The sequence below is a fragment of the Caretta caretta genome, chromosome 11 (assembly GCF_965140235.1).
Source record: "Caretta caretta isolate rCarCar2 chromosome 11, rCarCar1.hap1, whole genome shotgun sequence".
Taxonomy (NCBI): Eukaryota; Metazoa; Chordata; order Testudines; family Cheloniidae; genus Caretta; species Caretta caretta.
The window spans coordinates 13,381,482-13,406,315 of record NC_134216.1 but is presented as its reverse complement, the minus strand read 5'-3'; the positions used below and the strand labels follow the sequence as shown (position 1 = coordinate 13,406,315).

At 41.4% G+C, this 24,834-nt stretch overlaps 1 protein-coding gene across 1 annotated transcript; it reads right to left on the bottom strand.

Annotated features, from left to right (window-relative positions):
* Nucleotides 1-19: 19 nt before the first annotated feature.
* On the bottom strand, nt 20-24,834 carry LOC125644751 (glycerol-3-phosphate dehydrogenase 1-like protein). Its single transcript, XM_048869171.2, has 8 exons — nt 24,392-24,834; nt 15,782-15,959; nt 12,306-12,446; nt 11,313-11,451; nt 9,118-9,230; nt 7,303-7,536; nt 6,593-6,699; nt 20-3,329 (listed from the first exon to the last, which is right to left on the bottom strand). Exons 1-8 carry the CDS (start codon nt 24,430-24,432, stop codon nt 3,233-3,235), a joined length of 1,050 nt encoding a protein of 349 aa, XP_048725128.1. The 5' UTR covers nt 24,433-24,834; the 3' UTR covers nt 20-3,232.

Genomic DNA, 24,834 nt, shown 5'->3' with positions numbered 1-24,834 from the left:
TCTAAATTCAAACACTAAACACAATCAAAAAGTAATTTATGTATTAGAATTGTCCATTATTTTAACAGTGCCTTTGAAGAATGAAATTACAGCAAATATTTATAAATTTAGCAGAGTTAAATTCCTTTATACTTATATGAACTCATACTTGATAAACATTGGCTAAACCTGAAAATGCTACATAATATTAAAATGACTTCAAATGGAGTTTGGCCTGACTAAGGGAAGCAAAGAAAGGGCCCAAAACTTCAAACCCATGATTGTAATTTCCATTTAAAAATCATGCAACACATTTACATTCAACCCCAAAAAGACATAAGTTGAAGTTTTCAAAGCTGTGTAGGGGATTTAGGCATGCAGTTTCCATTGAAGTGGATGGGAGTTGTGTGGCTGTTTCCTGATCATTTTTAAGGCTGAGATTTTTGGGTTTTTTCCCATGTTTCTATATTTTTAATCTGAACAAATCAGTGTCAAGGATGTAACAGGGTTCTTGTAAAATGTGGAAGAAAAATCTTTCTAATGTAAAAATCTTTTACTTCAGTCTTTGTACAGAGAATTTATAAAACAGTAACTTATGCCCTAGCATGACTGTGAAATAGAGGCAATTTTGTGCAAAGAGTAGGTTACATCCTTTCTTAATGTACGTATCTTTTCAGAAGGATAGGAATACAAAAAGTACCACAATTCATTCATAGATGATGTTTTCCAGGGTTAAAAGCCAAGTATGCAAAGTTACCCAAACAGTTATAAAACGGTGTTCAAAAAGTTAAATTACAGCCTTATAATCTGGCTGCCAACTGTAGCAAAATTAAAATATTGGTTTGTGAGTCAGCATGGGTGTCATTTGAGATTCAGAAGTGATGTAGATGTTTTTGAGTGTAGACTGCATGATGGAAATGGCTAGCTTAATCTCTAAAAGCAGTAGGGGTGTAGCTGCAATGCTTGCTATCTACTGGATGATGCATGAAGTTGCACTGGCCTCTAATGGAACCTCCTACCTGGAGTTAAAATGCAGCATACTCATTCACCAATGTGCTTACATAGGAAGTCTGCGTTTATAGCAATTATTTTGTGCATGTGTAGCAATGAAGCATCAAGGGCTTTAACTTCACTGTCCAAATTCTACCCCTCTTTGCACGCTTGTAACCCATTGAAATCAACAACATTGCACATGGTATACATCAGGGTGAAGCTTGGACCCTAATTATCAATCTTAGATATATTTTACTATCTTGACTAATGGTAATTACTAGGCATCAATTGTTGAGAAATACTGACGCTAAACAGATGCATTTTGCAGTGTTATTTAGTCCCTCCAAAATCCTTGTACTTTAAAAAAAGAAATTAATGAAAATCCCTCAGCAGGACACTTGGGAGCTTCAGAGGTAAGATTTTCATTATAGTAAACTGCTTTGTTTGTGTCTACTGAACAGTCAGTCATATTTGAATAGAGTAACAATTACCCTTTTCCACAAGAGTTTTCTATTAGGAAATCAAATTGAATAAAAAGAATGAGGAGTACTTATGGCACCTTAGAGACTAACAAATGTATTTGAGCATAAGCTTTCGTGGGCTAAAACCCACTTCATTGGATGCATGCAGTGGAAAATATAGTAGAGAACATGAAAAAAATGTGTGTTGCCATTCCCACTGTAATGAGAGTGATCAATTAAGGTGAGCTATTAGCAGCAGGAGATAATAGTGGGTATGGCAACACCCATTTTTTCATTTTGTGTGTGTCTATCTTCCTACTGTATTTTCCACTGAATACATCTGATGAAGTGGGGTTTAGCCCACAAAAGCTTATGCTCAAATAAATTTTAGTCTATGGTGCCACAAGTACTCCTCGTTCTTTTTTGCTGATATAGACTAACATGGCTACCGCTCTGAAACCTGTCAAATTGAGCAAGAAATTGTATTGACACCTTGCTTTTGAAATGCAACTGTATTTTAGGGGAACCGTATAAGCCCATGTTTGTCCACTTAACAACAGTGAAGTAGTCTTTTCTTAAGGAAAAGTTAACTAATTTTGATTTTATTTTCCAAGTGTTTTTATCCAAATTACATGCATCTTTGCACTGTTTCTGTATGAGAAATATTAGTGGGCAAAGTGATAAGTTGCACAAGAATTAGATTTGACGCGGGTGCAGGGCAAATGAGTTTGGGGACTGCTTATAATTAAGGCTCCGATTTAGTCATGGAGGTCACGGAATCTGTGACTTCAGCCTGCGGTGATTGGGAGCTGCAGAGTCCCCACCGCCTGCTGGCACAGGGAGTTGCAGGATACCTCCGCTACCTCTGGAGGCCCTTGGAGCACCAAGCCACTGCAGGCAGCCAGTACCCTACAGCTCCCAGCCACTGCGGGCAGCATGGGAACCCCGGAACTCCCTGCCACTGCGGGCTGGGGAACAAGCTCCCTGCTGGCAGTGGCAGGAAAACCACCGAGCTCCCAGCCTCCGCAGACATTGCAGTGGGGGAACCAGAGCTCTTGGTGTGCTGTGGCAGAGGAGCCCTGAGCTCCCTGCCACCCCAGCTGGTGGGGTAACCCCTGCAGCTTCCAGGTGCTGGGGTGTATGTGAGGGGAGCCCCCCCGCTTCAGGCCAGGGCTGGGGGGGAACCCCCGAGCTCCCTGCCGCTGCAGGCCAAGGGGAACCCTCAAGCTCTCAAACACTGTGGGTGGTGGGCAGCTCTGGGCTTCAGTGGGAAACTCAAGCTCCTGGCACCTGGGGTACACCAGGAGCTGCAGGCAGCAGGGGTACCCTACAGCCACCAACTGCTGCAGGCAGCTCCTAGCGTCTGCACTGCTGCCCCACAGCATGGGGATCTGAAGATCCCCATTTTGTTAGGGATATTTTTAGTAAAAGTCATGGACAGGTCATGGCTTCCATGAATTTCTCTGTTTTGCCCATGACCTGTCTGACTTTTACTAAAAATATTCATGACAAAAATCTTAGCCTTACTTACAAGCAACAGGAAAGAAAAGAATTCTCCTAGGGCTGATTCTGAAAAGACCAACCAAAGTCAAACCCATATTAAGGCTATTAAATCCTGTATCCATCCTACTTCCTTGGAGATACTGAAATATTCAGGCTGACGGTACAAAAAAAAAATTCTACATTGTCTTTACAAGAAGAGTTATGTGCCACGTGACTTATTTGGATGCTTTTGTTTACTACCAAGTAGAGAAGCCCAGAAGAGATGAATCCACATCCGGATGAGCCACATGAAATTCTTATGTGTGTTGTGGATGATTCTGTAGACAAGAGATGAATTCGTGGACCAACCTACCCTCATAGCAGATTTGGTAGACAGTGGAGAACAATGGAAACCTAAAAGAAGGATGAAATTAAAGTGGTTTTGAAAGTTTACTTTATGCAAATAGCTCCAATATTCTTGACACCTATGAAAATGGGGGCTGTGGGAAAAGTGCCACCTTTTTCTGCTTTAGGATGTAAAACAAAGTTTGAAGGGTTTTCATTCTGCTTTTTTCTCCTCCTTTCACAATTTCCTCTTCTCTCAAAATTTTAAGCCTATCTTGTGTTTTTTCCAGAGATTGTCTGGATAACTAGAGAGCTAGTTGTATGATTAAGACATTAAGTACAAGGAGAATGAAATTGAGGAAAGGATGTTACTGTTTATCTTGAGGTAGGGAAGGTGTATGCCTATTTAACATTAATGCCTGACAAACAGGTGGGAGAAAGCTGTATGGAAAAAACTCAACAACCCATGCTTTCAATTAAGGACTTGAAAAGCTCTTTTTTTTGCTCCCTACTCCTCCCAAGGAGTCTTCCAGGAAAGACAAGAAGTGATATTCCTGATATTTCTAAGGTAAAAGCATGCAGAACTGAACCTCACATGGTTTTTCCTTACATAGCATAAAAAAATTTTTTTTTCCTTTTACTGATTGCCTTTTAAGTTAGATAATTGTACAGTCAAGAATGAGAGAATGGAATTGATTTGAAAATAATTGTATAATTTAGAATATCATTCAAGGGGCACTGTCTGGTCAATTATAGGTTCTGTCAAAACAAGCTTTTATGAAATCTAAACCCAACAGAAATTTTTCCATAATTATTACAATTCCAATGGATGAGGTTTTTTAAATGCATCCTTAGTGCTTCCACCCTAAATACTGCAGCTGTGTGATAGTGTAAGAGAACCTGAAAGACTCATCTACTTTCACCATGCAAGTTGAAACAGAAGCAAAGGCTAATTTTAATTCAAATTTTTCATTTGTAATCTCAAGTGCATATATAGAATCATAAAAATGTGGGGCTTGAATGGACTTTGAGGTGTCAGCAAGTCCAGCCTCTTGGGCTGAGGCAGGACCAAGTAAACCTAGACCATCCGACAGGTGTTTGTCCACCTGTTCTTAAAAACTTTCTATGATGGGGATTCCACAGCCTCCCTTGGATGCCTATTCCAGAGCTTAACTATCTTTATAGCTAAAAAGTTTTTCCTAATATCTAACCTAAAGCTCCCTGGCTGCAGACTAAGCCCATTACTTCTTGTCCTACCTGCAAGGACATGTAGAACAACTGATCAGTGCTCTTTATGACAGCCCTTAACATATTTGAAGACTTAAGTCTTCTCAGAACTAAACATGCCCATTTTTTTAACCTGTCCTCCAAAATCAGGTTTTCTAAACCCTTTATCATATTTGTTGCTCTCCTATAGACTCTGTCTCCAAATTGTCCACGTTTCTTAAAGTGTGGCACCCAGAACTGGACCCACTACTCCAGCTGAGGCCTCACCAGTGCCCAGTATAGCAGGACAATTACCTCCCATGTCTTATATATGACACTCCTGATAATATACCCCAGAATATTAGCCTTTTTTGAAACTGCATCACATTGTTGACTCATAATCAATTTGTGATCCGTGATAACCCCCAGATCTTTTTCAACAGTACCATACCTGGCCAGTTAGTCCCCATGGTGTAGTTGCACATCTGCATTTTCCCTTCATATGTGAATTATTCTGCATTTGTCTTTATTGAATTTTATCTTGTTGATTTCAGACCAGTTCTCTAATTGGTCAGTTATTTTGAATTCTAATCCTGTCCTCCGAAGTGTTTGCAACTCCACCAAACTAAAAAATTGAATAATTCCAGGCTCAGGACTGAGCACTGTGGAACCCCACTAGATATGCCCTTCCAGACTGACAACGAATACTTGATCACTCCTCTCTGAGCATGGTCTTTCAACACACTGCACCCACCTCACAGTAATTTCATCTAGACAATTTTTCCCCCATTTGTTTAAGAATGTCATGTGAGATTATATCAAAAGCCTTCCTAAAATCAAGATATCACATCTACTACTTCCTTCCCCATCCACTAGGCCAGTATCCCTGTCAAAGAAGGAGATGAGGTTAGTTTATTTGTTCTTGACAAATCTATGCTGGCTATTCCTTATAAACCTATTATCCTCTAAGTGTTTACAAACTGATTGTCTAATAATTTGTTCTAGTATTTTGGTATCAATGTTAATCTATAATTTCCCAGGTCGTCTTTGTTCCCCTTTTTAAAGATAGATACTATGTTTGTCCTGCTCCAGTCCTCTGAGACCCCACCAGTCCTCCATGAGTACTCAAAGATAATTGCTATTGGTTCCAAGATTGCTTCAGCTGGTTCATTAAGTACCCTAGGATGAATTTCATCAATCCTTGCTGACTTGAATACCTCTTATTTAAATATTCTCTATTCTAACCTGTTTTCCCTATTTTGGACTGTTTTCCTTCCCCTTGTTAATACTGTGAGTATCTGGTCATTAACCTTTTTAGTGAAGACTGTAGTCCAATAGGCATTAAACACCTCAGCCTTCTTGATGTCATCAGTTATTAGCTCTTCTTCCCATCTAAATAGAGGGCATACACTTTCCTTCATCTTTCTCTTGATCCTAGTGTATTTAAAGAACTTCTTGCCTTTTATGCCCCTTGCTAGATAACTCATTTTATGCCTTATCCTTTCTCATTGTCCATACACACTTACACTGTTCTTTTGTACTCCTTAGCAATTTATCCATGTTTCCACTTTCTGTAGGATTCCTTTTTGATTTTTCAGGTCATTAAGGAAACTTTAAATGGCTCTGTACTCCAATAACATCCCTGTGTGCCACTAAAATGCTCCTAGTGCATAGAAATTTTTCAGCACACAAGCAGTCTTTGCTTAAAAAGATTATCCTGTATAGCATACTAAGAGAAGGCACTAGTTAAAGTTCATATTGTAGCTAGTATCAGTGAAAGGTGTAACAGTGATAGCAGAGCATGAAATCCTTATTTATCTACAGACCAGGTACCCAGGCTGCCTCCATCACTGCATCGCAAACTTTCCTTTTTTTGGAAAGGACCATTGCTAGGTGAAGTAGTTCGTTCTGCATACCATTCAGCCTTTGGTCTGTTCTGTTGATACTGCCAATAAGCATGCAGGCTAATGTGAACAGTGATGGTGCCTTGATGTGGACACCTGTCCTTATGGACATGGACAGACTATATACTAGTTTCATAAAGACCTTTTAAACAGTTGTGAACTAATAATTTTTGCTCATAACAAGTCTGTCAGCTTGATATTCAAAAAAATCAAACTACTTACTTATCAACCATGTTTTTCTGTTTCAGCATCTTATAGACCTCAGCTGAAGTCTGAGGACCTTGTAGCTTTTGTCCATTCAGCATCTCTTTTTCCAGCTCCTCAATTGACTAGAAGAAATGACAGCAATCTCACAAACAGAATAAAAGGAAGGTGCATAACAGAACAGAGCGTTTCAAGTAGAAAGCTTCTGAAATGTTAGACAAAAGAATCCAGTGATTAAACTGCAGCCTAGGCCTGCCTTGTACTTTTGTTATAGGCCAAATGATTAACGAACAGAAGGTAGTGGGAGGCTTGAACAGATTCTTTCTCGGGTCCCTAAGCCATGGCTGAGGCATACAGTCCATATTATATAACCGTTGTTTTTAAAAGCAGAAGGAAGCAGCACTGGATGTGCTGTTCCAAGCAGGAAGAGGATTTTCACTTGTTCTAGAATTGTGGGATACTATTCTCTCTCCTTCCAATTTATTTTAGTCCATCTTTGTTCAGCCTAAAGCTTTCAACTCTTGGGAAGTGCTTGGAATAATATGTGCTACACCATTCCCTGAAACACTCTCCTTGCCAACTGCAAAGACTAAGAGTCACTTCTGAACCCTCCTCTCTTAGATCATAGAGCCAGTGTTATCCTTTCATCAGGAAGATGACTGTTGATGTGTGTGTAAAACACAATTTATTAACACATGGGCTTATGATGCCTCAAAAATGCTTCTTACTTTTCCTGTCCGCACAAAGGCTTCTGCTACTTTCCTGTTGCGTCCTCCGTAGCATGTAGTGATTAGATCAGCAACACCGCAGCTCTCCAGAAAAGTAGCTATTGATACCGGACCCCTGCAGAACAGCTTTGCAAAGGCTACCATCTCCATGAGGCCCAAACGAATGACTGCTGCTTTAGTATTATCACCAAAGTCCAGTCCATCGCAGAATCCAGCTCCTACTGCTACTATGTTCTAAAACCAGTTTTATGGAAAAGGTGCAAAAGAGAGAAGGAAACCAAGTTAGATAAGACGTGTAGTTCTTTAGTGGCATATGCTAACTGTAAGTGAACACAATAAGTAAACTTGTTTTTACCTGAGTGCTCTCAGGTATTCCAATTCCAAATAATTGTGAACATACTTCATAGCACTTAAATGTCTAATTGCTCCCAAATGTCAACTAGTTGGACTTCTAAGGCCTAAAAAAATGTTCCCATAATTATTTCTGGGTGCAAAATGAAGGGCAATGTGTTAAAAAATTTGGCCCATATAATGCATATGGAAATACTTTTTTTTCCCCTTGGTGCCAGGTTGGTGTCAGGATCCAGTGACCCTTCTGTTCTTACCTTTAATTGAATCTTTGCCTAGCCTCAGTTTCTACCACCCTTGGTTGCAGGAGCTCATGCTTCTTTAGATCAAACTTAGCCCATGCCTACAGGAACATTTTGCTCTCCTTACAAAAGTTTGAGAGGTTCATCGGGCATCGTAATCAAATACTTAATCAAAAATATCCCACACTTTGTATTCAGACAGTGTAGTTCACTATAGATTGTAGTAGTAGGTGTTAGTGTGGCTACCTTTAAGTTTGAAGTCCCAGAAATGCTCATGCCTCAGTTTTTCTCTCTACACCATTACTGCTGAAATTCTCATTTCAGTAGGAGCCAGGACTGGACTATTTCTATACAAAAAACACTTCACTGTGGCTGAAAACTGCCTGGGATACATGTTTATGTGTATAAATAACTAATTTATTTGTAGGTAAACCACACACCGATTCAGTTCAAGCCAACAATGCTTTTTGTCAGAATAAGTTGAATGATAAGAATATACATGACTGCGCTGTATGCTGGAGTGCATTTTCAATGTGTTTCAAAGCAAACTCAAGTGCTGCTTGGAACAGGCTTCAACTTCAGTATCATTTCTCATTTACATTGCAGTTTAATGCAGAGGTCCCAATCAGGATTGGAGTGTGACTAATCCTGAATGTGTTACAAAACCACTGGGAGACATGGTTCCTGCCCCACAGAGCTTACAGTCTGTTACTTCCTTGTAAGTTATTACTTGAACTTTGGAAAGAAAACATTTGCTTAAAGAGGACTATCAATCCTTTTGCCACCTCTTTTAAAAAAAACAAGCTCTTTGTTAAAGAAATCTAACTTAAGTTGTATATCTAATTGTAGTTTGAATGATTATTTATATTACAGGAGTGCCCTGAGGCACCAAATAAGATCAGGGTAACATTGTGTTAGGTGCTGCAAATACTCATGCTAGGAATTCGTACCCCTAAGAGCTTACAATCTACCTAGACAAGGAAGTATTGAGGACCAAATTCTGCTTTCAGAAGCACGTATGTACCTACAACAAGGAAAGCATTTGTATAATTTGTTCTGAAATGCTTTACAAACAATCATTCCTCAACACACTTATGAGGCACATAAATATTTCCATATGATTTGCTCAAGGCTATCTAACAGCTTCGTGGCAGAGCCAGCAGTAGACCAGGGAATCTGGAAACTAGACATGTGAGGGTAGATTATTTGGTTTGGAATCACTAACTTTTAAGGCTCCGCAGATCTCCACTGTATCACAGTCATCCACCACGGTAATCCTGAAATTTGGGGTCTGCATTAATTCTTTAAAGATCTGCCCATGCTTTTCATTTTTGCACCCTGTGGAAGGAAGGATGGGAATTACACATTCTTTGTTACACAAGTTATAGGGTGGTCAAAACGTGTATGTTTATAAGATACTGAAGTAGGGGGATGACTCTGAGGGAGGGGTTAGGTTTTGTAATCTGTATAACTAGATATTATTAAAGGGGGATTTGTGAACCAATACCAGTTCTTGCAGCTGGCAGCCAGTATCACCACACAAATCAAAATGCATTAGCAAAACATGCGTCCAATAACGTGTCAGGTTGTTACAGGGAGGTAGCCTCCAACACCCATCTCTGCCCAACAGGCATGGTTAGTCTGTATAATTCCAAACCTTTCCAAGTGCTGTTTTCTAGTGTATGTTTATAGTCCCTTACAGTGAAAGCACTGATTGACACACATATGCCATCAGCTCACACAGCCCTGCCCAAGGGCTACGGCAGCCTGAGCACTGGGTTGAGTTAAACTCCTTAGCTCTAATCCTGGCTCAGCTGTTGACTCACGGTTTGGTTAGGGCCAAGTCACTTAACCTATTAGCAGGGTGGTGTCAGGATCAATTCATGTTTGCACATTGCTTTGAAAATGTAAAATAGCATCACTGCGAAGTATTGCTCACCCACTGGGACAAATGTCTCATAACACCAAATGCATTCCCACTTCCAGGAGGATCCATAGACAGAGATGTTCAGTATTGGCGCTGTGAGAATAGTGGTGTTACAGCCATACTGAGGTCACGTATCAGACTATTAAAACACTATCCTTTCGTCTGGAGAAGGGGACGTGGCAGTTCTACTGGGAAAGCTGTGTGGGGATCTTTGAATGAGGCTTTACTTGGCTTTTGGAAAGTTGTGTTGGCCTTTGTTTTCATAAGAGCGATGTGGCCCTGACATTCAGTGGGCTGAGCAACAGCAGTTCCCATTCCAGTGGGACTTCTGGGTGCTCGGCCCCTCTGACAATTAGGCCCTATGCTGTTAAATATCAGAGCAAGCCTGAGCTGCTTCCATCCTGCAGCCCTGGTATTAGTGCTCTAGCTCAGCACTAGCTCTAAAGCCTGATTTGGATCCCTCACTCTCTTGGCAAGTTGGCATGTGGAAATACGTTGTTTCTCTGAAGTGCCGCTCTCTGGCCTGTCTAGCAGCAAAGGTAGCTCTTCTAGATGTTCTCTCCCAAACAGAAGTGGCAGAAACACTTTGAGGAAGGGCATGAGAATGAAGAGGCAAACTCCTCTGAACCTCAAAACCATCATTAAAACTTAAGCAAAGGTGCTGAACTCACCTCCAAGCCTTCAGAAAGATCTACTGCAACACTACTGCTCAGCTAATGTTCATACTGATGTCTAATAGCCTCCTCAGAGAGCAAAAGTTGCCAACATGGTATAGTTTTCACTATTAACATTACACAGGAATGGGCGGTTTGAAATTTGCACATACAATCTGAAACAGCCAATCAAGCTGCAATAAATTAAAGTTGCATTTTTAATTTTCACAATAGATTTTAAGCTAGTGTAAAAAGGTAAAGGTTAGGGAGGCCACTGAAACAGTTTGTGCTTCGGTAAGAAGCATGAGTGTGTGTGTGTGTGTGAGAGAGAGAATAAGTGATACAATTTCAGTTACAAAGAGGTGGGAGGGTTAAGAAATTTAAACGAGGGGTTAGGGAGGGTTTGTGGGGCTGGTTGCACTTTCCTTGCAGTAGGTCAGCTGCTGAAGGACTTGACATAATCTCTTTGACATTACTAGGAGTCTCCCATTAACTCTTGGAGGAGGAGAATTGAGTCTAATTTTTTAATGGACGAGATTAGCTAATAGCTGCATCTACTAGCACGTGCAGTAGTTTGAGTTTGATCCTGTTTCCATTGGAATTGTTGGAAATGTGGCCATTCCTTTAAGGGAAGGGGGTTCAGAGCTTAACATGTGGTGTATATATAAAACTGTTCAAAAACCCTTCAAAGGCTTCCATGTTTCAGTTACACATTATACTCCGTTGTTATCTTTAGATGCTGTCCTATTCCTATGCTAGGGATTGCTAGAAGTAGAAATGAATATTTGTGGTAGAACCAATCAGAGCTCTTGACTGTAACTCTCCCTGAATGATAATTACCAATGGTGGTTTCACAGAACTTCTCATCAGCCACTTCACTGGCTATATTGGCCCCCATGAGCACGCTCACTTCTATCTTCAGTTTCTCTCGAATGATGTCTGATATGAGCTTCAAGCCTTCAGCACCCTCGTCAACCCCCTGGTTAAACGATAACGTTCAAAGTCAAGTAATTAGAAAAGAAACGAGGGTGACAGAGCATCAGTGTGTGAAACGTAGGCCTCATGCAGTAAGCCCTCTGCAGGCAGTTCTCCCTACGATGTTAGTGGGAAACCTTTCAATGAAAGGCCTTAGACCCAGTGCCACAGTGCGTCACAAGGTTTTACTTTATGGTGAAGCTGCTTTTTCTTTACATGTTAAATTTCCCATAGTTGTAAAATCATTAAGTTTTCATATAATATGTTTTTAAATGTCCTAGGCAAGATTTAAACGTAACACCTATTCTAGGAAAGCGGAAACAGCCCAGCCCCGGTTCTGTTTTATATAAGGAAATAAGGCAAGGTGCATTATGCTTTCCCTCCTCTTATGTTGCTGTTTGCAGGAGAATCTTAAAAGGGAGGGAAAAGGCAACAGCTGTAGAATTGTAGGTCTGAAATTTTAATTGTATTTCCTTCAATTCATGTTTTAAATGAGACATTTTCTATAACAATTGGAAAGAAAAAGCAGTAGAATCAAAGCTGGAGGCAAACTGCAAGTTTTAAAAACCTCCTAATTTTTTTTTTTTTTTCCTTTTCAGATTACAATGTCTCCGGCTTCTTTAGCTTTTTAGCCGCCCTGATTCCAATTGCAAATCATTTTAACTCTGTAAAACCAGCTATAAATGTTGTTGTCCATGTTTTTGTGCTTTCAGAATCAGCCCTGGAAGGGGAGAGTACATGGAATAGAGCATTAAGGCTTTAAAGCTGTAGCTCTTTGGCATTTCTAGCCCCAAGTTTTCCTTAATGCATACTTATTCCTTCACTGCATACAGATTGATTGTGGAGATCACAAATTACCTTGATCAGTGAAATGCCAAATGCTCCAGGTTTTATGTGACCAACAATCTGGTCACAAATTTGTGTAATGAATTGATGGGGTATAACAAAGATGAAAATATCTGCCCCAGCCGATGCTTCAACGACATCTGCTACAGCCACCTAAAGATGAAAGTGAGGAAAAAAATTAACCATCCCTCGTACCATGAGTTTACATACTTACAAAATAATTGTACACCTAATCTGTCACAGAACGACATTAAAATAGGAATCCATAAACTAAAAATAAAGGAATCCTTAAACTAATTAATACTATGACAAAGTGTTCACCTTTAATGCAATCAGTTATTGTATTCCAGATCAAAATGTCCATGAAGGCAGCATATCCTAACTTCTTAAACCAGTGTCCCATACCTAGCCCTGTGGAGATGAGCGGGGAAGTATAATATACCCTACAGCTGCATTACCTTCTCAGAGCAGGGAAGGCCCTTCACGCCTTTTAATGTGGTTCTTAAAGGCAGCCAAGTAACCCTGGTACTACAGTTACATGGGAGCCATGCTGCCAGGGTGTGGAGGCATAGGGTCTCTCCGCAGATGACTCTGGTCACCTGTGAATGCCTCAAGATCTATGGGGTTCTGCAGGGTTTGTGGGCAGACCCCATGGCTTACCATGTTTGGGTTACTCCTCTCATCTTGATGGAATGATCAAGGAGAAACTCTGCCAGGGGATTCTTATAGTTATCCTGCCCAAGCAGGATTTACTGGAGGAGATAATGATTTTGGCCTAGTATTTCCAAAAACTTAACACAAACACTCCAAGGAGCTGGCAAGCCCTACCCTGTCCCAAGCGTAAACCATTCCAGTTGGAATTAACAACAAAACCAGGGCTTATAACGAAGCTAGCAGCTGAATTTCAGTCTGCCACAGCTGCCAGTAGCTTTATTGATAATAATAAGAGAACATATTCCCCTAAGATGGGGGCCCTTCATCTGTGCCATAGTATAAGCTGAGCATAAATCAAACAGCACTTTCAGGTCCATAGCTAAACAAACTGCAGCTCTCCACATCAGCTCCTTCAAAGCCAAGGTGTCACATTCTTTTAAAATAACTGGCCTAACTCAGTTAGACCAATGTGAATGGGGAATTCCACTCTGTCATCGAGCATATTGGAGTGAAGTGAGCCATCAAAAACAGGACTGATTTTTAACTAATTAAAACACACCCTTCTAGCAAATTGTTCATGCACACTTCTCCAATAGCATTATCCAGCTAGGATGAACTGGGATACTTATGATCCAAGCAGTGAAGAGCTACTCATTGTTTAAATTCTACAGTGATGAGTGTGATACAAACCCCAGCATGTGAAGTGTCTCCAGTGGAGGTGACAGGGTCCCTGCTGATTATAGCATCCAGCATATTATAAAAGGCACAAGATATGCAGGTGGGTCCAGAACTCCTAGTGGTGTTCTTCACCTTCCGGTATAATTACCTCTGCGCCTTACACTTTGTGCAGCTCTGGGACTCTTCTTTGGGGTAAATATCTGAGCTTCACCACATCACTGTAACTATTCTTCCTGCAGGAGCAAAGTAGCCTGCACACACTCCTCTCCCCACAGGGCAAGGAAATCTAGCACCTCCAGCCTGGACCGGCAGGCAGCATGAGACCAAAAGCAAGGAGCCGTGATTTCAGCAAAAAGTTAGCAGATAACAGGAAGAGATGTGGCTGCGAAGGCAGTCCAAAGCATTTAGAAGCAAGGGTGACTTCCAGTCACTGTGACCCCTGGGCAGTGGAGTTCAAAAGTGTTGCCGGAGAATGTATGTTGTGTGTATGAAGGGAATGTATGTTGCATTATGGGAATGCAAGCGGAGGACTGCTTATACGGTACAGGTTGTGCATCAACACTGCCACTGTGCTGATAGAACTATACCAGCAAGGGCTTATGTTCCTCCAAAAAGGGGAATAACTATGCTGGAAAAAGTGGAAAGTTTTGTCAATAAAAGACTAAATTAAGCATGGACACCTGCCAAGCTGTGCTGGAAAAAGGCTGGTTTAGCTGGTGCAACTTTCTAGTGTATGTCAGGTTTTAAGGTGAGTCTGCTACAGGCATAGGAATAAAAAACTGGCTTTTTCTCCTGTTACATTGTTGTAAAAATAAGCAAGGTTGTTCATGTCTTGCTTGGTGTTGGACCAAGGAGATCAAATCCACCTATGTCAATTTCAAGTCATGGGAGTGCAAACATGCTATTACAATACTAAATTTAGAAAAATTAACTACTCTAAGCAAGGAGGCCACTCATCTGCAGCGTGTTAATTTCTGTTTGTACGAATTAAAAGCTACTCTATAAAGGCTATGCTAGTTTCTTTACTTTCCAAAACAGGACCATATGGCAAGCTCCTGAACAAACAAAATGTCACCCTCCTTGCTTTAAATTAAGTAGCTGTAAATAGAATGATCATGTTTCTTTAAGTTTATGAAGCTATAAATTATCTAGTATGATCACACATTTCGAATGGCTGTAAAAGTTATAGTTTTTTGCTTTTGGTAGGTTTTATTGCCTTACCAATTAAAGTGCCTCAGTTTTTCTATTCTGAAATCACACACGTAATCACAGCAATGCTATTCATGCTGTTATATTCCAGAGCTGTTAGTTTTTTTATTGAACTTTTAGTTAGAAAGGGAGGGGGAGTTAAAACAACCTTAATTTTGTTTAGGGTGGACGCTATGGGCCACACACTCTGCTGGTGTAAATCAGCATCTCTCTATAAATGCTATGGAGATATGCTGACTTACAGCTGGGCAGGATCTGGGGCTTTGTGTACAAAAACACAAATTTCAGAGTAACAGCTGTGTTAGTCTGTATTCGCAAAAAGAAAAGGAGTACTTGTGGCACCTTAGAGACTAACCAATTTATTTGAGCATAAGCTTTCGTGAGCTACAGCTCACTTCATCGGATGCAAGTGAGCTGTAGCTCACGAAAGCTTATGCTCAAATAAATTGGTTAGTCTCTAAGGTGCCACAAGTACTCCTTTTCTTTTTGCAAAAACACAAATATAGCTGGTTTGTTTTGAAGTTGTTTGTCTTTAGATGAAACGTTTGTAAGCAATGCAAACAGTGGGTCAAATTCAGAAGTAATGCAAATGTTAGAGTAAGTTGGGCAGAAAAGAGATGTAAGTAATCTTAATACTTGGCATGTGTATGTAGGATGAGATAATAAATCCACAGATAAGGTCTGCAGTTAAAGCAGGATTAAAGTCCCTCTAATTCATACTTTAATGACTAACTGTAAATGATCCAAACAACAGGGATTCCATTTGAAGAATTAAGGTCTAAACAAATAACTTTAGCTTCCCCTGAGTCAACCTATTACCTCTTTCTAGTGTTAAATCCACTTTAAGGTATTTTTTAAAAGCAAACCAGGGATTGTGAAATTCTCAGTCTGGCCCACCATCAATCCTAAAGCTTTGAAAGAACATTTCCGTTGTTTAGCCAACTTACCACATTTTTAGGTAATGTATGTCCTGGAAGATACTTCACATTTTCATGATCTTTGTTTATGATCTCTGTGAGTTTCCTCCCATTTATGATTTCTTCAAACACCCACATCTTCATAACAGGATCAAACCTGTTAGATTTCTGGATATTTTTGCCAATAATTTTTGCAATAGCAGATCCCCTGTATAACAAAGTAAAATACTTAGAGACAGGATTCTGTAGTTTCATTTTGAAACAATCTCCTTAGGAAAGTTGAGTAACCTTAGTTCCAACTGGAAGCACAAACTGCATTGAGCAAAATACCCCTACCTCATTGAAAGGCCTGCATTACAGAAACTATGGCCATGTTTATATGCTCATGTTTTTATGAGCCCAACACAAGGCTCTTCCCTCCGTCAAGAAAATACTCACTAGAGATATACAGAAAATGGATACCAAGTAAAATACAGTTGTGGCCAGAAATCCAGGGTAAATATAAGCATGATGTAGCATGTTACATCTTGTTTTTAATTTAGAACTTCGAATAATATTTTTTGTTTCTCAGATACTTTTCTTAACTTCTTTAAAAAAAAAAAAAGTAGAGTAACTCAAGCGAGAAGATGCTGCTGAGCAATCTGGATGCACTGAAGTCTGTGCATCTTACCTGAAATGTATCAAACTTTCCTATCAATAGCCGCATTCCAGGAGGGGCCTGCCTGAGTGATGGTCTAACTTAGCTAAATGGACACTATTAGGTTAAAAATCACTCTTAAAGTCTAACAGTGTGACAAACAAGACCTTAAATGGTTAAAACCTGAAACAACTGAAGTCATCTGTTTACTTTGCATCATTCATGCTGTGCATTTACTTGCTTTTCTGTCAGCTTAGACCATTGGTTGTCAACCTGCAGCCAGTAGGCCCGCTAGCAGCCCAATCAGCACACAGCTGCAGCCCATGTGACCTCCTCGTGGCCATACAGACAGTGTGGATGCGTCCCACATAACACATATGTGGCCCACAATGGTAAATAGGTTCAGAACCACTGGCAGAGACAGTGAAATTAGACTAGTCATTTTCCCTGATTTCATTTTCTCATGCACCAGCACAATACTGCCATGTCTGAGTTATGAACACTGCAGGAAAAATATTTAAATTAAACAAAAAACTTGATTTAACTGTAGAAGACGACCATGAAAATACTGGTTAGTGGTCTTTAAATTTTAAGAAAGAACTTAAAATTTTGAGGCTACTTTGACTTTTAAGGACCTGTCCACACTACAAATACAACTTTTGAGTCAGAGGATCTGGTTACAATACTCTTGTCCCCTGACCCAGTTACAACACAGCTACAATTAGAAGCATGAACAGACCATAATTTGTGTGTTAGAGAGTTATCTGTAACTGATAAAACCTTGGGTTTATCCAAGGTTAAGTCCAATTAGATGGTGTCCAAACAACAAGTCATAACTGCTTTGCAACTGGGACAGAGGGAAACCATGTTGTAACTGCCTCCCTTCACTCAAATACAGTAGTGACTTAAATCAGCTTGCTCAATAAGCAATAACAGAATAGGGGCCCCTATCTTACTGTCTTTATTCATTCAAAAGTCCCACTGAAGTCAATGGGCATTTTGCCTGAGTCCTGGGCGCAGGGCAGGTGCCAAGGTATGCAGTGGTACCAGGCTACCCAAAGACCATGGGGGTGTTGTGAGGCCTTGTATAATGAAGGCAATTGTTTATTTTTGTAAGCCATTCACAAATGTAAAGTATATAGGTAAAAATTTCAGGTGGAAATCTTCATTAAAGAGGCATAAGAATTCTCTTTGTGAAACAGATGGGGCCTACCATATTTAATACTACATTTATACCTAATTTATAGTTCAGTTCTTGGCTCCTCCCATTAGAATGGGATACGAAGGAGGGCGATGGTTTGTGGAAGAACACAGTGACTATGCATTGGGGAGAAAGGTTGCTTTTGTGGTAAAGGCACTGGCCTGGGACTCTGGAGATCAGGGGTTCCTGGTTCTGCCACGCACTTTCTCTGGGACCCTGGATCAATGATTTAATCTCTCTGTTCCCAATCTCTAAAATGAGGATAACAACGTTCTTCCCCTCCCTCCCATCCTTCATCGGTCTTATAAACCCTTGGGAGCTGGACTGTCTCTTACCAAATGCGTACTCAGTATCAAGTACAATACAGAGGCCCAGATCTCATCTGGAGCCTCTCTGGGTGCTACTGTAACATAAAAAGTTGGCCTGATTTTCAAAGCTACTGAGCATCCACAGCTTCTGTTGATTTCAATGGGAACTAGAGATGGTTGGCATCTTTGCAAATCAGGCCAACAAAGGCAAATCTAAAATTACTGAAGTATAAAAACATGATGCTGATTATTTCGGCTACCAGCTAAGGAGTGCCAAATGTTAAGAGAAACTGCTTGTTCTGGCCTTTAAGCAATCCAAGCTCATTTTTTAAAATTGAAAGATAGGCACCCACACACTATAACCTCCCTTTAAAATGTTTAATAGCTTACGATGGACTGGCAGCTCTCAGAGAACCAGACTGCTTTTCCAGCAGAGCCTTCATAGCTCATGTTCCCAGGTGCTGCTGGGACACAGTTTTGAAACTGACAAGACTGGAACACAAAGGAATCTAGGTTACTAACTAAGCAATTTTAGAAAAATCTGAGGCAGTGTTCAGCAGTCAGCAGGAAAAGATTCTCACTGTGAATTAATGGGAGACTCGCACATGAACAAAGAGTTCAAAAACTGGTACTCTATGTTACCTAACCTATTTGAAATTCATAGTTCAGCACTAACCAGCCTTTGGAAAGAATTGCTTTATCTGTGAAGCCAGTGTTTAGTAGACTATAGGAGCATGGCAGGGAAGGTTCACATATGCAAACAAAGCCAAGGGACACTCCCCCATAAACAACATTTTACCTCATTTATTCTCCAAAGGTCAATTTATTAAGGATAATAGAAGGCTGTCCTTTTTAATTAGATACCGATTAAAGCGTCGACAGAAACCCAATTTATAAAAAAATCAACAACAACAAATAGTTTTTCCTGCTAATTCTTAAAACAATTTCCTCCAGGATAGATGAATAATAGTAGTAATATGCTTCAAGTGCTGGCTCTCAGTATTAATGGACCATAGAACTTTTGGTGGCAGTGTTCTGGCTGAAGTCAGTGACAACTCTACCAGTAACTTCAATAGAAGCAGGGTCAATCCCCAGAGGAGCCAGATGACTCATTAATATTAGAGTAGTGTCTTTCTCTTTAATTTGTATTGCAGTAGGATCCAGGAATTCCAGTCATGTATGAAAGCCCCATTGTGTGAGGCTTTGTATAAACACAGAACAAAAAGACAGCCCCTGCCCTGAGCAATTTATAATCTATAGGGTTTGGCTACCTGGGGAAGTTATACCAGTTTGAGCTAGGCTTTGAACTACTATAATTTATAGGTATATGGGTATAACGCCCCATGGGGGTGGACACACTTATTCTGGAATAAGAGTGGTTTTTTTCAAGTTTAGCCTATGTCACTCTGAAAGTGGTTTATGCTAAACTTGAAGAAAACACTCTCATTCCAGAATAAATGTGTCCAGATATGGGGTTGTACTGGTGGAATTATAGAGGTTTAATTATACTGGTATAACTGGAACAATCTACCCAGGTTTTCTACAGGAGAGACAAGTAACATTTCACACACACACATGCACAGAGAGAGATAGTGTGTGTCCCCTCTACATTAAATAGACACTTGCTCCTCTACTAATAAATGCTCAGTCTTGTAAAATAGTGAGCACCCCCAACTCCTACCGAAGTCAATGGGAGTGGAAGGCATTCAGCATCTTGGAGGATCAGGCCCCCAGATACTGTAATTTAGAAATTAATCTATATTTTTTAAACAAATAGCAGAACCATTACTAACTAACAAAACCTATTGCTCCTCTGGTTTGGCACGTAATTTATATAATCAAATCAGCTGTAAGGCTTCCGATACTGTTGGCATAATAAGGATCACTGTGACTCACTGGGCAGCTGGGAGAAGCCGTTGAAACATTTGTGTCATGTGTCAACTGTCTTGCTGAGACTCAGAAATGATCCCTGAACTGTTACCTAAATATCTAGTTTGAGGGCAACTGAAGGAAAGATGAGTCAGCTAGAAGTAAACATTCCACTGTTATGTCTGCTTTTTAAAGAAACACTGTTCCAACTTTGACAAGCTCAAAAAACACCCTTTCCCCCAAATAAAAATGATTTTTTTCTACTTTAAAATGTGTTTCCACCAGCTGCAACTTCCCTAAGCCACCCAGCTCCTGGCTTAAACAATCCAAAGAACCACTGGGAGATCTGTATCACACACACACAGAAGTGTGCATGCCATGCTGTTCAGTCATACTCTGCTCTTATAGTCCAGAAGGAAAGCAAACTCCAAAGTTCACTGAACTTAGAGGAAAGAGAGCTACTGAAATCTACTCCTCTAAGTAGAAACACCCACAGTGCTTTCCAGAGCAATGTTCTTGCCCATTTCAACATCCTCCTGATTCACAACAATGGGGAGAGCAGAATGGTAGCACAATATTCACTCATATGATGGTAGCAAACCCAGGACCCATTTAAGGCTGAATTCTCACAGAAATGTGAAACCGTATCAGCACCTTTCTGGAGAACAGTGGATTCTGGGAAAGGTGCTAAAATACTTCAAAGGAAAATGCAAATACTGTATTAAATCTCTGTGTGGGTATGGTGTTAAATGAAGGCTGCCCTGGTGTTAGTCCTAGCCCCTTCATGTAAGGAGCACATACAAGGCGTACTGACCTTTTGCTCTCCTTCTGAGCCAGACGGGGGATGAAATGAGATGGCCTGATCCTGCAAGTTGCTGAGAACCTTCAGCTCCCATTGAAGGCAAGTGGTGCTCAGCTTCTCTGAGGACCAAGCCCTAAAATGCTTTGATAATACTTAGCACGTTGGGATTTTCCTCTATAAATATTCGAGAGTGCTACAAAGGTGAGTAAATATCAATAACCCCAAGGTGGAGAATTGGAGGCACAGAGTGACAAAGTGATTTGCCTCAAGCCACTAAATTCCTGGCAGTGCTGTGAGTGCAATGGAGGCCTCCTGCCTTCCAGTCTGGTCTGGTGCAATAGACCACAGTTAACAAGAATTTAGAGTGAATAAAGGGGCAGGGTGACACACATAAACCTATTGTATACAATTGCAGCAAACTCAGTGTCCAGATAGTGGTTTGGGATGCTTAGGCCAGGAGCTGGAAATTTAACACTGGGCAGCCCTCCATAGTTAGAGCTGCAACAATGTTATTCCCTTGGGGTACAAGGATAGGGACGTATATCGATATTAAAATGCACAATGTAATTTGTTTTGCTGCAGGGGGTTAAATTTTCAAAATCACCTTGTTCCCTTTCCAAAGGTGAATTAGGTGTTTAGGAGCCCATATCCTATCGACTGAAAATGGGATTTGAGCTTCTCAGTTACTCAGGCGCTTTTCAAAATCTGACTTGTCATCTCTAGGGTGAGACAGAGTTCCTTTAAAATAGAGATGTTACATAATGTGTATCTTGGAGAGACATTCCTTTCCCTAATGCCCAAACTGGATATTAAGATAATAGTTCAGAGATCTGCATTTGAATATACATGCACTGTTCTTCAGAAAACATGGTTTCAAATCCCAGTGTAAACAAGACCTAACGGAAGAAACTCTGTGTTCTCTAGCAGCAGGGTGTGGGGATGGCAGAGAAATATTTTAAAACGAGTGTACATGCTAGTGAGAGGTATCAGATTTCAGACCTGGCCATCAGGGTTTGAACTGTGCCAGTACAGGGTGCTACATCTTTCAACTCTTCTCTGGGGACACCATCAGCTTTTGCAGAATTTAAGCTTTCAGTTTAAAGATGATTGTGAAGATAATGACCAGAATTCTCATCCAATGCTGTCTTACTAAGTCTGCAGATAATAATACTCAACTCTGAAGGACTACCCTGAAATTCCATTCATCTCAGGATGTTTACTCTGAAACCTAATGATTTAAATTTAAAATTTAAACATTATTTCTCTGTGATCTTTTTAGCAGGAACAGCTTGGAATTCTGGGATTTCTGGAGTCTTAGTAGTGTATCCCCATTTTTCCCCACTGTGAACCATGCTCTCAAATTTATGTCCCTTTTTAGTGTAGAACTTCTTGAAATCTGTGTAAAGAACCAGTTCATTATTCTGAGCACATATTTTGAGAGACTGAACTCCCTCACTGGGAACAGAAGGCAAAATAATTCCTTACAGAGGCCCAATTCTGCACATATGCTGATCCAGATTCTGAAGTCAATGGAAGTATTGTGTTGTATAATAGCTGTAGAATCAGGACCCTCATGTTCTCTTTCAGTAGGAGACATAAGGATCCCTGCAATAATTTACTGAGGAATATAGCTGGATCCCTGCAATAATTTACTGAGGAATATAGCCCAAAAAAACAAAAAAACACCGATCCTTCAACTGAGGAGAGAAAGAACTGTTTACCAAAGCCAAAGGGAGAGTAGAGAAGCTGGCTATCCCTCTAGCAAATTGCATGTACTTGCCATTTCCAGGCAGAGGTAACAATACTAACTATCAAAGCGGGAGAAATTTAATCTGCATTCAGTGGCAGTTCATTACCTGAAAGTTACAAAAAGAAGAGTACATGTGAAGATGGGTGAGCATGAGGTTATTTCACAGTCAGTCTGGGGACTGGGGCACATGTAAGACACTACAGACTCTCCTGGACCTCCATGGAATCCTCCTCCTCTTGCCTCTCCACCAAAGAGGTACAAGGCTCAGAGTAGTCACTTTCTACCTTTAGGTTTCAGTATGCATTTTACAGGAGCAGCCACGTGTCTGCCATGTGACATGCTTCCCCTCATAGAACAGTCGAGTGGAGAGGGCACTGGATGAGTTATCAGCTGACTTGGACTCTGGTCCCAATCCTGCCACTTACTCTATATGATCTAGGGCAAGCCATATAAGCTCTGTAGCTACCTAGTTTCCCCATCTTAAAAAATGGGGATAATACTGATGCACCTCTGCAAAGCTTTGAGATGTATGCATGAAAATGCTGCTAGTTCTTACTAATAAGTACCTGGTGTTTCATATTTCTATTGTTTTTTCTCCTATTCTTAGTGGCATGTGTTCCTCTTCCATGAGCCACCAGCTTCTGATGGGCGTGTACCCCTGATGTAGGAATTCCAAGAACTCTCCTCTGGACTACCATTGGGTTCTCCTAGCACCCAACTGTAAAATCCTAAAACTAAAGGTAAAAAACAGCTTCTTCCACTAGTCACAGGCTTTCTGCCTATGTCCCATTGCTCATTATTATTTCACATTTATATTACAGCAGTCCCTAGAGTCCAACCAGGTTGGGTCCCTGTTGTGCTGAACACTGTACCAGCATCTAGCAAACGTAAGTCCCTGCCACAAAGAGCTTACAGTCTGAGATGAGACTTAACAGGTGGAGGAGCCAAACAAGGAGGTCAGGCTAGGGGACCAGGTAGAAAAAGTAACAAAACTAATAGATGCACAGAGCTCTTAGCCAAGCAAGACCAATGATCTTGTATGGTTCACTAGGAATGTTTTAGGACCACAGGTTCCTGGCTTTCCTATCAATAGACACATTCCAGGAGGAGCCTGCTTGAGGAGTGGTCTAGCTTAGTTAAAGGGACACTATCAGGTTAAAAATCATGCTTAAAATATAACGGTGTGACAAACAAGACCTTAGATGATTAAAACCTGAAACAATTGAAGTCATCTGTTTTACTTTTCATATCTTTTTCTGGCATTTACAGCCCAATCCTGATTCCTTTTTTCCCCCAATCCAAATATTTCACTGACTTCAAGGGCCCTGGGGCTCCAGGCTGGGAGATGCTAAGAACCTCTTGTAAAGTCCTGAGTACCCCCTTCACTCACTGTCTCTAGTAGCTATTAGGAGTGCTCAGCACCTCTCAAGGTGAACTCAGCCTGTCAACTGGGAGTTCGCAGACTTTTAAATACATCCAAATTTTTGCTCTGCTACAGGCTTCTGCTTCAGGACTAGCTGCACTGACTTCAGTGGAGTTAATCCGGACTCACATTAGCATGGGGCAGTATGTGGTTTTGCAAAGGTAGAAATTGCTTAAATATGCTGCCGGCCGGTACCTACACCCCAATAAAACCATCTCGGGTGCCACTTTTTTGTGGTGACTAAAATTGCTCGGTTTTGTGTAAAAACACAATCATTCGCTTCTGCTCCCTGAGAAGGGGAGTCGGAAGTGGGAGGCAGGAGCTGGCTGCGGATTGCCTGGGAGAAGGGGCTGAGTTCGCTGCAGCCTGGCTGTAACGGACTGAGCTCCCTGGCCCCCCAGACCCCAGCCAATAGACACAATCTCTCTTGCAGCTGAATGAGTCTCAAGCACTGAAGTCTCTGCTCCTCGGCCCGCGCCCTCCACGGAAGAGAGAGGCGCTCTCAGCTACCCCTGCGCTGCAATCCCCTCTCCCTTCCAGCCCCAAGAGACAGAGCCCAGCTGAGCGCTACGGACAGCACCGAGATCCCGGGGCAAAGCTAGAGCCCAGCGCGGCCCCACCACAGGTCCCGGGCTCCAGGCGGCACTCACCAGTTCCCAGACCCCACGATGCAGACTTTCAGAGGAGGCATGGTGGCTCACGCGCCCTGGGGCAGGGGCTGGTGCTGTCTCCGATGTCACCGACCAGAAAACCAGTTGCGCAGCAGCAGCAGCTTGGTGCCTCCAAGTTGCCCAATCTTCCGCCTGTCAGTGTGTGTGGCCGGGGGAGGGAGGTTTGAACACTCCCCAGCGTGCAAGTCCCGCCCGCGCCCTCAGCTCCCGCTCGCCGGCTGCTCCCCCAGGTGTCCGCCGAAGGATGCTGCCCCTGGAGACCAATGGGAGAGAGCAGGGGCCAGTGAGCGACAGGGCGGCGTGCTGCCGAGGTGGCGCCTACCTTTGTCCCCGGGGCTGGGCGGGAAGGGAGGGAAAGGCAGGGGCTGGAGGAAGGCAAATGTCACAAGTTCGAAACGCCACTGTGCAAAGCAGGTGCCGTG

Bases quoted from the DNA above. Each gene is read 5' to 3' on its own strand.
- LOC125644751 (XM_048869171.2), bottom strand. From the start codon at position 24,432: ATGCCTCCTCTGAAAGTCTGCATCGTGGGGTCTGGGAACTG. The intron at 12,447-15,781 runs GTAAGTTGGCTA...TTTCATCTTTAG, and splicing joins ATACATTACCTAAAAATGTG to GTGGCTGTAGCAGATGTCGT. The intron at 7,537-9,117 runs GTTAGTGATTCC...AACTGGTTTTAG, and splicing joins AGATCTGCGGAGCCTTAAAA to AACATAGTAGCAGTAGGAGC.